Source organism: Hylobates moloch, unplaced genomic scaffold (genome assembly GCF_009828535.3).
Source record: "Hylobates moloch isolate HMO894 unplaced genomic scaffold, HMol_V3 SCAFFOLD_22, whole genome shotgun sequence".
In the NCBI taxonomy this organism is placed as follows: domain Eukaryota; kingdom Metazoa; phylum Chordata; class Mammalia; order Primates; family Hylobatidae; genus Hylobates; species Hylobates moloch.
The window spans coordinates 26,742,466-26,755,636 of record NW_026652297.1 but is presented as its reverse complement, the minus strand read 5'-3'; the positions used below and the strand labels follow the sequence as shown (position 1 = coordinate 26,755,636).

Genomic DNA, 13,171 nt, shown 5'->3' with positions numbered 1-13,171 from the left:
GAACACTCCCATTTTGTATGTTATTTATTCATGTATACACCTCTATATCACAGGTATAAACAATGAATAGCCTACAGTTTATGACTAGCCGCTAGATTGTATTAACATTTAGCATCCCCTCTGGCCTACTGACCTGTGGTCCAGTTGTTATATAAACATTTAAACGTCAGAAATAATAAAAGAAGAGATAAGAAATAAAGGCATAAAGGAAGAAGACAGAGTTTTAACTGGCATAAAAATTCAAAAGAAAGCTTTTCGGCCCTCCTTATCTCTTTTCCCATGAGAAAACCCAAAACACCACGTGTACTCCTTTAGAAGATTCGGCAAGAAAGAAGCATAAGAAACTCGAAACAGAGCATTAAAGGGAAGAAAGATAAAAGCAATCACAATACTTAATCCTGGAACCCTTTACTTTGATTCACAGAAGCAAAGAATTCAGGGTTTCATATTTACTCTCTGACAAAAAAAAAAGTCAAAAAGAATATTAAGTAAATGTTTCTTAAGAAGTTTTGACATACATGCCCCACACATTGCTAGTTTTCTCATTCTCTGGAATTCTAAATCATTTTTCCCTGAACAGTTTTGTAAAATATCAATTTGCTTTTCAAGTTTACACTGCTGTATGATCTATAGAAAATGATTTTTATTAATCAAGTCAGCAAATAAGGAAGACCAGGCAAACAGCATATTTAAAAGAAACTTCTGGCCAGGCGTGGTGGCTCAGGCCTGCCATCTCAGCACTTTGGGAGGTGTACAGATCACCTGAGGTCAGGAGTTCGAGACCAGCCTGGCCAACATGGTGAAACTCCGTCTCTACTAAAAACACAAGAATTAGCTGGGCGTGGTGGTGGGTGCTTGTAATCTCAGCTACTCAGGAGGCTGAGGCAGGAAAATCGCTTGAACCCAGGAGGTGGAGGTTGCAATGGGCCAAGATCACGCCACTGCACTCCAACCTGGGCAACAAGGGCAAGACTTCATCTCAAAATAAATAAATTAAATAATCTTCTAACAGAATAAAAGATTTTAAAAAAGAAGTCTTTTCTAGATACCCTTGAAACAACAGTTGATACAGGATAAAGAAAATGAATCTGGTTTTCTAACAGTTAAAACATGGGATGGAGAGACAAAACAGACCAAGAGTAGATAAGGTAGAATTGATAGAAACCTTTAAGGGGTATTGGCGGCCAGAGTAGTCAACAATTCATGATTCATTCAAACTCCTGAGACTACGACCTCTTCTTTCTTGCATTAAATGCATGCCAATAAATTAAATGCATGCCTATTTCATTGCTGGTTGTAAAAAACATTTTACTCTTGTCAGTGGTAACAGAATCTGAGGCTGTTCCAGCAAACAAAATAGAATAAAATATCAGAGTTTCACTCAAGTCTTGCGGTTGATATAAGTTAATAAGAAATAAGGTAGGCATGGGCCAGGTGCGGTGGCTCATGCCTGTAATCCCAGCAATTTGGGAGGCCGAGGTCAAGAGTTCGAGACCAGCCTGACCAAGATGGTGACACCCCACCGCTACTAAAAATACAAAAATTAACTTGGGCGTGGTGGCAGGTGCTTGTAGTCCCGCTACTTGGGAGGCTGAAGCAGGAGAATCACTTGAACCTGGGAGGCGGAGGTTGCAGTGAGCCGAGATTGTGCCACTGCACTCCAGCCTGGTCAACAGAGCAAGACTCTGTCTACAAAAAAAAAAAAAAAAAAGAGAGAGAGAGAGAGAAGTAAGATAGGCATGGGGTGGGCACAGTGGCTCATGGCTGTAATCCCAGCACTTTGGGAAGCAGAGGTGGGCAGATCACTTGGGGTCAGGAGTTCAAGACCAGCCTGGCCAACATGATGAAACCCTATCTCTACCAAAACATACAACAATTAGCTGGGCATGGTGGTGTAGTCCCAGCCTTATTTGGGAGGCTGAAGTGGGAGAACTGCTTGAACCCAGAAGGCAGAGGTTGCAGTGAGCTGAGATCAGGGATCGCACCACTGCACTCCAGCTTGGGCAACAAAGTAGCTGACATCTGAGATATTTACAGCATCTAAAGGCTATTGAAATGGAATTTCACTATGAAAAAAATGTGAGTTCTAATTCAACTTGGTAACAGATAAACAATCAACTTCCTATACCATTGTTGCAGTAATTACTCTGTCACTCTACTGAAAAACCTTCAACTACACACCTATGGTACAATTATTATGCTACAACAGGCACTTCCATGTTCTGGTCTCTTCCTATCATTACATTGATTTCCTCCACAGAAGCCATATTTGCTTTCCTGGAATGTTAAGTGAACATATATATAGCTTTATCTATGGTACTCTGCTTGGTGTGCTCTTATCAGTCTGGAGGACACCAGGCCTTTTCAGATCTGGCTTAATTATTCACCACTTTAAGAAGGCTTTCCTGGATCTCCAAGGGAGGACTGACCCTTGGGTCTTATGTTCCATGCATAGACGTGTCCTATCACTGATCTCACTCTATAACCCTTATTGGCATACATTTCTAGCTATTCAGGTCCTTGAGCAAAGGACACTGTATTTTATTCACATTTATATTTCCATTGCCTAACAATCTGGCACACAGTACATGATCAAACAATACCAGCCAAATGAGGGAATGTTTACTGATGTGTGTATCTCACCAAATAACCAGAAGGATAATACCATTCTAAACAATACTATTCTGTTAAATAGGTGAACATTTAGGGTGCACATAAAATACATCTGGTCAATTAGAGAATGTGACAAAAACCATGTTTGAAACCAGAAATGGCAGAAGTTGTTTTAAAACATATCCTTCTGGGTGCCTCTAAAACATCCACTCATCACACATTTCCTCCACTTTCTCAGTGTTAGCTGGTGCATTTAGATTCCTACTTCAGCAAAACATTTATTTCTAGGATGGATTAGGGAGATATTGACATGAGTGATTAATCACCAAAAACTTACAAACATCTCTATGTTAAGAACAAAATAATTCATAATTACATAATATTTTTGTCAAAGAGAATGACTATGTAATCATAGATTTACTGACTTCCACTTCACTCTTTAGAGTCAGTTATGCCTGCCCCTTAGCGCAGTCACACAAAACAGTTTACAGTGGAAAAAAAAAAAAAAATCCTTTAAATTCAATCTTGAAATAGGCTATCTTAGCCATTTCAACTTAGAATATTTCTGAATTATTTTCAAAGCTCATGCTATTATGAAAAACTTTATGATAAATAATATTTTAAAATTAGAAGCTGAAGAGAACTAGGATTGCTAGTATATCAGGACTTAGCACCAGGAAAAAGTGATTTCATGGTTTAATATCTCCCTCCATATTCTCCATCTAATCTGTAAAATAGTTATAAATATGTGGGAATTTTAGAAGGTTTGTTCTTTGCAAAACGCTTTGGGAGATAATAAATTAACACTTGTTTTTTTCCCCCTAAAACACTATTTCCTGTCAGTAAAATTCTGAATTTCTTTTATGAGTTAACTGCTTCCCCTCATCACTTGGCCAAGAGAACAGGACATACATGGATAACAAAATATATCCATTTGCATTCGCACACATCTGAGAGGACGAGGATCTAGCTTATTTTTACGGACATCCAGGAAAGCTATGTTCCACTTTGCTTCTAATCCCTTTGGTTCAGTGGCAAGTTTATTCGAGAGTAGCACTGTCCAATAGAAATTTCCGTGATAGTGGAAATATTTCATATCTGCACTATGCAATATGGTAGCCACTAGCCTCATGTGGCTACTGAGCACTTGAAATGTGGTTGGCACGACTGAAGAACTTGATGCAGTTCCTGTCAAACTGGGCTTGGGTTAGAAACATACTGGGCTGGTACCTCCTCCACCCAAAAGTCAGGCAATAGATTTGAAGGGGCACATCACCAAAGAAGATCTACAAGGAGTCTGCAAATGTTTTCTCTAAAGGGCCAGAAAGTAAATATTTTAGGCCAAAATGTCTGTCAAGACTATTCAACCCTGCCACTGTGGTACAAAAATAGCCATAGGGGATACACAGATGAATGCATGTTCCAATAAACCTTATTTATCAACAATGAAATCAGAATTTCATATAATTATCATGCAACATGGAGTATTATTCTTTTAGATGTTTTCAACCATTTAAAATGTAAAAGCTATTCTCAGGGTGCAGGCCATACAAAAACAGGCTGTCAGACCAAAACACCAGCCCGGTTTGCAAGCCTGAGATATACAAATGTCAGTAAGCACATGAAGAGATGCTCAACATGTTAGTCATCAAAGAAGTACAAACTAAAAACACAAGATCCTACTAGAATGGCAAAAGAATGACAATACTAAATGTTGGTGAAGTTATGAAATAACTCGAGGTACAGTCACTTTGGAAAATTGACAGTTTCTTTAAAAATGTAAACATACACAGTAAGACTCAGCCATTCTACTCCCAGGTAATCAAGAGAAATAAAAATATACATCCATACAGAGACTGGTAAATGAATATTCACAGCGCCTTTATTCACAATGACTAAAAACTGGGAACAACCTGAATGTCTCCCAAAGAGTGAATGGATACATCCAATGTGATATATTCATACAATGGAATACTTGTCAACAATGAAAAGTAACCAAGCACTCCTATTATGCAACAATGAGAATGAATCTCAGAGTCACTGTGCTGACTGAAAGAAGTCAGAAAACAAGAGTATACAGTAAGTCCATTATATAAAATTCCAGAAAATGCAAACTAATTTATAGTGACAGAAAGCAGAACACGGTTGTGTGGGGCTGAGACCTGAGGGAGGGACAGACTGCAAAAAGGAAATGTTCCATATTTTGATCCCAGAGTCACAGGTGTATGTATCTGTCAATTTGTGCACTTTAAATGGATGCAGTTTACTGTACGCATAAAACTTGAGTAAAAAGGAAAGATTTTATTCCACTGGCAACAGATTTACACAACAGTAATCTCTATGAACCAAATATCCACTTTCGTGAGTGCTGTTTACATTAATTGGGTCACCGGCATGGTGGTCAGCCTGTAATCCAGATTTCGAGGCCGAGACGGAGGATCCCCACGAAAATCGAAGTCAATGTTGGTTTTTAAGTCCCACCCTATCAATGTTGATAGGAAATGTGCCTCTGGGAACCTCTACGGTATATTAATAGTAACCTAAACCAAACAGCTCTGAATGGACAGGTTTTAGGAATTCTGTGAAATTAAAACTTCTTGCTCACAACATTCTGCTCTCCCTGTTTGGAGTGTGGCTAACTGTAGCATTCCAAGAACTAGTAAATAATCCTTTACATTACAACAAATTTTCATTTGTAACACCTGTGGGATAATGTCTTTATTTTATTTGAATTTTATTTTATTTTATTTTTTTAAGATTTGGGGTCTTGCTATGTTACCCAGCCTGGACTTGAACTCCTGTACCCAAGTGATCCTCCCAGCTTAGCCTCCCCAGTAGCTGGGACTACAAGCATGTGTGCCCCTGCCTGGCTTATCCTTAAATACTCAGTGTTGCTCAGGTTCAATTCGCCTAAAAACAATTTAATATTGGTTTTATGAAGGCCTGAAGAAAGTTGCTCAGTTCTAGAACATTATCAGTTCAAAATATTAAGACTAAGGAAAACAAGGTCACATTTTCCAGTAAGTTTTATTTAATCTTTAAAATTCTTGGGTATGCCCCAGGCTAGTTTTTGATAAGACCTCGCAGGGATCCTTAGATGGGTCAATGACAAGCTGAAGATAAAAATATCACCTACTAACACAAAACATTATATTCTAAATAATTTGTGGCTATATATTGGGCAAAATTTAGATTTTTTTTTCAACTGAGTATAGATGTATAGATATGTGAAATATACATCGGGTTTCCCAGATCTTTTTCAGAGCAAACTGTATGTAACAAGTTCTTAAAGTTAAATTTCATGACTAATTTTAGACAACATCTTTTTGGAAGACAGAAATAAAGCACTGAAGTTCAGGAGTTAGTGGAGGTGAATGAGGTTAAAAAAAAAACAAGCTTTGAAATAATTTTTGCCAAACTCATGACATATGCTTTCAAAACTTTGCAAACAATTCTAAATAGAATTGGAAAAAATCCTAAGAAAACCCTTAATTTCCCTTTTCTAGCCTTAAATACACCCCTTTAAACTGTAAATTGACTCAAACTTTAGGGCAAATGTCTAGCAAAACTCTCAATTCTTTCTGAGACTGCACACTGTAAATATCATAATTTCTTATCATGTGAAGTACCAATGAGATCAGCATGTGTCCAACACAAGTTCATACATTTAAAAGCTAAAAGGCCACCACAACTATAAGATTACAATTTCCTGAAGTAGTACAAGGGATATTTTAATAATCTGCTTGTTTTCAGAGGAATCTTTTTTTCCAGAGGAAAATATTTTGATTTTGTTTTTTCATCTAACTAATGTTTTTCTAAGAGAGGTTTAAAACCCAGGGGCTTTTAAGTGAGAATCATTTCTCAGCCTACCGGCAACAACATTTGACTAATAATGTTAATTTCTTGTCCCATAAGAAATATCTTTCACTGCTTATTGTCCAACTAAGAGACCTCTTCCGTTACTGTTTGGGGCATAAGAGAGCTCAACTTGTGAGAAGTGCTACAGATGACTAGATCTTACAGAAAAAAACTCTGGGAGTTTAAGAAATTGAGCGTAAAGAAGAGGAAGATATATTTAAGATAGATAAAATGGAAATGTTAGTTTGAGCAAAAATGTATTAAGAAATTTTACAAACATGTACAGATGAATTGAGAACACGGTGGTATATTGGGGAGAGAATATAAGGATGACAACTGGAAATCCCATCCAGAATGCTTGAAGTACAAGGGACTTCACAGATCACTTAATCCAGGATCAGAGACCAAACGAGTTTCCCAATTAAATGGCGTAACACTATAAAAGGTTTAGCATGGTGCCTGGCATATAACAGACACTCAGTTAATACTGGTATCCCCCTTTCCCTATGACCAACCAAGTCACACCCCAGTAAGTCTTACAATAACCACCACCATGAATATCACCTAAATCTTCCAACAGCGAGTTCTCCAGTCTTCCAGGGATACCAGGTTTTTTAATCAGCTTATTTCAAGGAAAATTCTATTACTATTATCTCTATACCGATGTTACATTGCTGCGGTGAGCACTAAATGAGATCATTAATGCTAGCATGAAGTTTCCAATTCTGCCTTCTCTTAAATACATCCTTCCCATTTTATGGCAGTAGGAGCATGTGTGTGTCCTTGCGTGCATGCACACATGTGCGAAGGGGTGAACAGCCATTGAAGCAAATATCAGAAATACTTAGGATCTAGGTTTTTACGAATGTCTCCCTCCCCCAAGATTTTGATATGCCTCCTGGGTACCAATCCCATTCCACTGAGAATTTCCTAGTAATGAGTCACTATAAACGTTAGGAATGAATGTATTCCAGAGATGTATTGGAATGGGGGAAAAAGATAACGGCGTAGTGACTGTCCCCCATTCAGGGACATGTTGACAAAATCAGTCTCACTACAAATTCACAACTCAATGACCAGGCTTGTTGTGATGCTCAATTCAATGTAAGGCCCTGAAAGTCGAATATCACATCTTGTATTTCCGTCTGTGTGTCTGCACAGTAATAAAAATGGGATATTAGTAGATGCTTAACTGGTCACCATTCATCATCCTCAAGAATTTAATTCAGTATTTAAAAATTCAGCTTGCATGTAGCTGTCCAGGAACATTTATCATGGTCCTGAACTTGCTTTGCAAGTAAGTCAGAAGAGAAATACTTGTAAGTCAGTTTCTCAATAAAATGTTGTGAGCATTTTCATCTAAAAAGAAACCTATCTTTAAACTCTAGTTAACAAGGTTCCTGAATCGCCTAAAATTGTAGGTAAAATTTTGTGTAGGCACGCTCTCCCCACCCCCACCAGAGAGCAGTAACAGCTTCCATCACATTCTGAAATAAATCCCCCCAAAGCTGTATAATCACTGCTCTGTACTGCTTCTCCCCCTGGCTTTGAAGCTAAAACTCTCAAGTTACTCAGCTTGAGTTCGAAAAGCAGATTTAAAAATAAAATGACAGGATAGTAGTTACTGGGGTAGGGTAGGGTGGGGGGCTACGGGTAGCTGTTGAGACGGTATCAGGGGACTTCTGGGGCACAGATAATACTGACTTGATTTGGGTGCTGGTTAGGAAGGAGTATTCATTTTGTGAAAATTCATCAAGCTGAACACATATGATTTCTGTACCTGTCTGCAGGTATATATTTCAATAAAAAGTTTTTGAAAAAAATAACAAAGATGGGTCACTTATACACAGCATATATCATTACAGAATTTAATGAAGTCCTTAAAAATGATGCACTAGGAGAGGCCCATTGGTAAAGAACTGCAGCCTCTGGACAACAGCCAGTGAGGAACTGAGGACTGACCAGGCCCACTGTGCATAAACCTAAAGAAAATTCTCTATCCTCAAGTCAGGGATACAGACTGCAGCCTGGAGCCCCAGCTGAGAGTTTGACTGGAAATGAGACCCTGAACCAAAACCATCTAGTTAAGCCACTCCCAGATTCCTAACCCTGAGAAAATGTGAGATAATGTTAGGTGTTTAAAAAAAAAAAGATGCAGTTTCAAAACACTATCTTCCTTGCACATATTGAAGTGGGCAAAGTAGCCTCAGTAGCTATACCTACAGAGAGACATTAGCTTATTGGTTTAAACTGGCAACTTGCCCACCTCGAAAGGCTGTGGTACAATATTCTTTCAAAACCCAACCAAGAAAAAAGAAAATACAGCTGGTGGTTATGAACATCAATTTCTGGGTCAAATGGAAGCTAATTTCTCTGTAAGATATAGAACAGGGATCTTCCTGATACTTCTTTCTATACCTTCATCTAAATTAGATTCTCCCATCACTGTACTGTATTTTGTTTTTTCTGTGTTAAGTGTTTGAATGATCCTACACGTGTATATACATCCCTTAATTTTTCTCAAAGCTTCTCAGGAAATATACTAAAGTCAGAGTAATCAAGTAAATATATATATATATATAAATACATATATATATACATATATATACACATATATAGATATAAATACATATATATATGTATGTTTTAAATACAGACATTTCCAGTGTAGTGTTGAATAGGAGTAAAATAATGAAATAAAATACACACATATTATTTGTATAAACCCACGAAAGAGGTATAATCAGGGTGGGAGTGGGTGATGGGGTATAGTTATTGCTTATCACCCAACACAGATGTAGCATGTTTTGAAATCAATGTATTCTTTCTTGTATCTATGTGTGTGCTCCTGAAGCCTGCCAAAAGAGCATCAGAATTGGACATTTCAGCAGCCTGGCTCCAGTGTTTCTCATTCTGAATCCTCTGCAGTGCCCAGTACAGAAAGGGCCTTGCACACACTAAGCGTTCTGGTATTAGTCGAACTGGAAAAAAGTTAGAAAAGTTATGTTTCTTCCATTTAAAATTCTCAAAAGTTGTATGGAATTCCCTTTTCAAAATGGACTACCCATAGTACTTATCACTTCCTTCCGTATTGTTAAAAGCTGAAAAAACAACCATCACTTTTGCTAGAATCAGGCCGAATTTTTGCACCCTGCTAAAATTTAACCTGACAAGTTGTAATGATTCTTCACAACTCCCTAGAGTTACACTGGCAGTCAATATTTAATTACTGTGCCTGGAATTTAAAACAAACTATGACTACTTTGCAAATAGTACATTCTCCTAGTATAGTCATAATGCAGAGCCCAGTAAATAATAAGATAAGACCCAGCACAACAACGTAGTAATTCCAACAAAATCCTGGAATCAGTCTTCATTTCCATTATTTATAGTAAAGTTAATGTAATTCATATTAAATAGCATATTCGATATATAAATCATATTCTTTCCTTTTCCTCTCGGGCTCCTGAACACCAGCTAGCAGTATTAAAACTAACATCTGATCCTTCTTAATCTTTTTCATCACCACTGTTCACTGAGCGTTGTCTTCATCTCTTTGCAATAACTTGCCAGCTTTAGATATGTTTAAAAAAACATGAAAGGAAGGGCAACTAAACATAATTAAACAAAAAAACACAAGTAAGTTTGATTTTTTTCTCCCAGGCAAAGCTTTGTAACCACCCTGTCTTCAGGGTGAAAGTTAGATAAGGTTATCTAAGACCAAGAGTAAGAAACCCATCACATCAAGGAGCTGTTTAAGGGCACTCTTCTACAGACACTTGCCTGTAACATCAACAGAGCTAAAGGGCAAACCAAATATTATAATTTTCCCATTACTACAGTTTTATAGCACTTAAAATCTTCCAAAAAACACATATCCTTAGAAGAGAGATATCCAAGACATCAGCCTGAGAGAACCCGAGAATCATATGACACTCAGCCTCAATTATGAAAAGACTGCTCACCCTGGTGGTTCAGGAAAGCACTAGATAACATAATGACTCGACTATTTAGTTCTACAAATGCAACTCTCCAATAACCAGTCATGAATCTGTAACAGACACCTTTATAAACTTCACGTTTGATCAGTGTTATGAGAAAAATACCCCTGCCACCCTCCCCTCAATGCATTGCAGACTGGTCTTTAATGAATCCTTTACTTACTCATTCTACCTAGGGAAGGGTGTATCTTTTTCATAGGAAGGTTTTCTGCCACAATAAAGTACCACCTTAACATCTGTGAGTGCCCAATACTATTAACACTTAGTGGTCTAACAAAGAAAAGCAGTATGTCCCATTCTCTCTAAAGAGAAAAAAATTCACTCACAAACTTACTCCGTTGATGTGAAGACCACTAAGCACTAATTTAGACCAACAGATTGCAGGTCTTAAAAGTAAATAAAAGGTACCAATAAAACACTGACCAACATGCTCCCCTTTGTTTTGAAAAGTTAATAAATTCTTACTTCCGTAGATTTTTGAGTGGTGAGTGGGAGAACAACATCTTACTAAAAATAAGACAGACCTTCCTTGGAGCGACAAATGCTGTGAAGATTGCTTTGATGCATCCTGACTTTCACAGGAATGACAACCTTTTTGCTTCGAAAATGTGGGAGATCACATTAAGAGATATTTCTTTAAGGGAAACAGCAAATAGCACGATGTATGTTCATAAAAGTACTGACTCCCTCTGCATTCCGAAGCATGGTTCATAAAGGCTATCTATTCAAAGCCTGTTCTAGAATGCTCATAAACATCCCCCCACCCCCCAGTAAGGAAGTTCACTGGACCCAAACTCCAAAGACTTTGGGACACTTAGACTTACCCTAACCAAATCTCATTATCATTCTTGTGCTTTGGTTTTTGTTCCTTTAAACGACAGAAGTAATTCCTGCCTACTGAGTCTTGTAAGATGCAAGAATTTTTAAAAATCACATAAAATCTTCCACGCTTCTTAGAAATGGCTGCTATAAAACTCAAGGTGCTACACTATTATTATCATCTCCTTGTATTAACTTTTACTGCCACTTCTGAATTAAGCCAAGGTACTGGCTTTGAAACACAAATCCCGTGGTTTTCCATCTGTGATTATGTTTCTTGCTATAATTCTATCCTGACAACTTGTCCCGTACACTCCGAAGATCTACTTTACTGATCTCTGGCCTGAAAATTAAGTCTTTTATTTAGTCCCTTCTCTCCAAAGAAAGGGGTAGAAGTCACACCACTCCAGATTCTTGTAGACGTATTAAGAATGAGATCATTCTTTTTACTTGAGGAATGATGCCACAGAGTATAAAGGCGACACTTCTTGCCCTCTAATCTTTCCTTCCCACAACACAAAACCCGTGCAGTTGGTTACCTAGAAAACTGGAAGGTTCCCCACAATGGAGGTGCATCAATAACTGTCATAAAAATATCAGATCTCAGGCACAGACAGGAAAAACTTTATCTAGTTTGCAAGAAATTAAACCTTGCAGTCCTCCAGCTGCTACTGGGTTTGGTATGGGTTATCCCTTTCTAGGGCCTGTGCCTGTCTTTGAGAAGAGTGGCCTGGCCCCACAGCACGCTCAGGGCAGCTCTTGAGCCGGATCAAGACCCTCCCGAGCAACGTCTGCACCCAACCCTGCCATCTCTCATTTCAGACACACCCCCCTCCACCCCGTGTTTCATAGGAGGTGTGGGCGCTCAACTCCTTCACTGTGGCTAGGGGTACGCGAGGGGAGGCGGGCCGAGGCCTGAGCACCCATTTTGGTGGACCGGGGAGCTCGGCCCTCCGGGCTGTGCGATTTGGAGTCTCGGAGTGAAGGGAGCATCCGTGGGACGGGGAAGGAGGCCGGGGTTGCTGGGGGGTCTCTCGTATTCCGGGGCGTGAGAGGAAGGCGGCGGGAAAGACTCCGGAGAGCGAGGTTTATCAGCGCGAGGTTTCCTTTTTGTTATCTGCTAAGGCATGGCGGGCATCATGGGGGCGTCCCCCTCAGTAAAGTCAGCAAGGGGGTCCCCCTCGCTTCACCGTGGGGCGGGCAGGGGGGCCCGAGGACTTGACGGAGGCCTCCCCCGGGCACGAAGACAGTGACTGACGAGCGTTGTGGGCTGCGCACGCCGGGACGCCCGTTCCTGCCCCTGCAGCCCCGCGCGCGAGGCGTGGGACCGGGTGGGAGGGGACGGAGGAGGCCCCCGGCCCGGGAGGCGGGAAAGGCCCCGGGGCTCCGGGACGGGCGGCGGCTCCAGAGCCCCGAGTGGCGACGGCGCGGGCCTGGCGAGTCCCGAGCCGGCTGGCGCCTGTGGGCCGTGTGCGACCCCCACTCCACTCGCCGCTCTCCGTGGTCGCCCCCTCCCCCCCGCGGCTCCTCTCACCTGCACATGATCCGCCATTTTGCTCCATTCATGCTCCTCTCCGGCCCCCCCTCCCCCCCAGCGCGCACCTCGGCCGGGGCCGCTGCCGCCGCCGCCGCCGACGCCGTCGCCGCTGCGCCTGCGCACTGGGGGCTCGTCGCGCTACGCTCGTGGCGTAGCGCCGCTCAGCTGCGCAGGCCCTGGCGGCCCGGGCCGTGGTTGGAGAATGCGCAGCACCGCTGGGACGGCGTAAAGGCGCGGGCAACGTCAGCGGCCCGGAGACGCCGGATGGGAGGAAGGAGCGGGCCGGGGGAGCGGGAAGGAGGGGCGGCTGGGGGAACAAAGCTTTGTTTACATGGTTTTTAAA

The 13,171-nt window shown here is 40.7% G+C and overlaps 1 protein-coding gene across 3 annotated transcripts in view; it reads right to left on the bottom strand.

The window, feature by feature from the left end:
- Window positions 1-12,952, bottom strand: part of XPO7 (exportin 7) — an 86,671-nt gene extending 73,719 nt beyond the window's left edge. For 2 of the 3 annotated variants that reach the window (XM_032143977.2, XM_032143980.2), the window contains exon 1: window positions 12,826-12,952. In XM_032143977.2, coding sequence (XP_031999868.1) covers window positions 12,826-12,843 — 18 coding nt within the window. In that variant the 5' untranslated portion in view covers window positions 12,844-12,952. The remainder of the gene's footprint in view (window positions 1-12,825) is intronic. The other variant, XM_058433590.1, reaches the window with a different exon arrangement.
- Window positions 12,953-13,171: the final 219 nt, after the last annotated feature.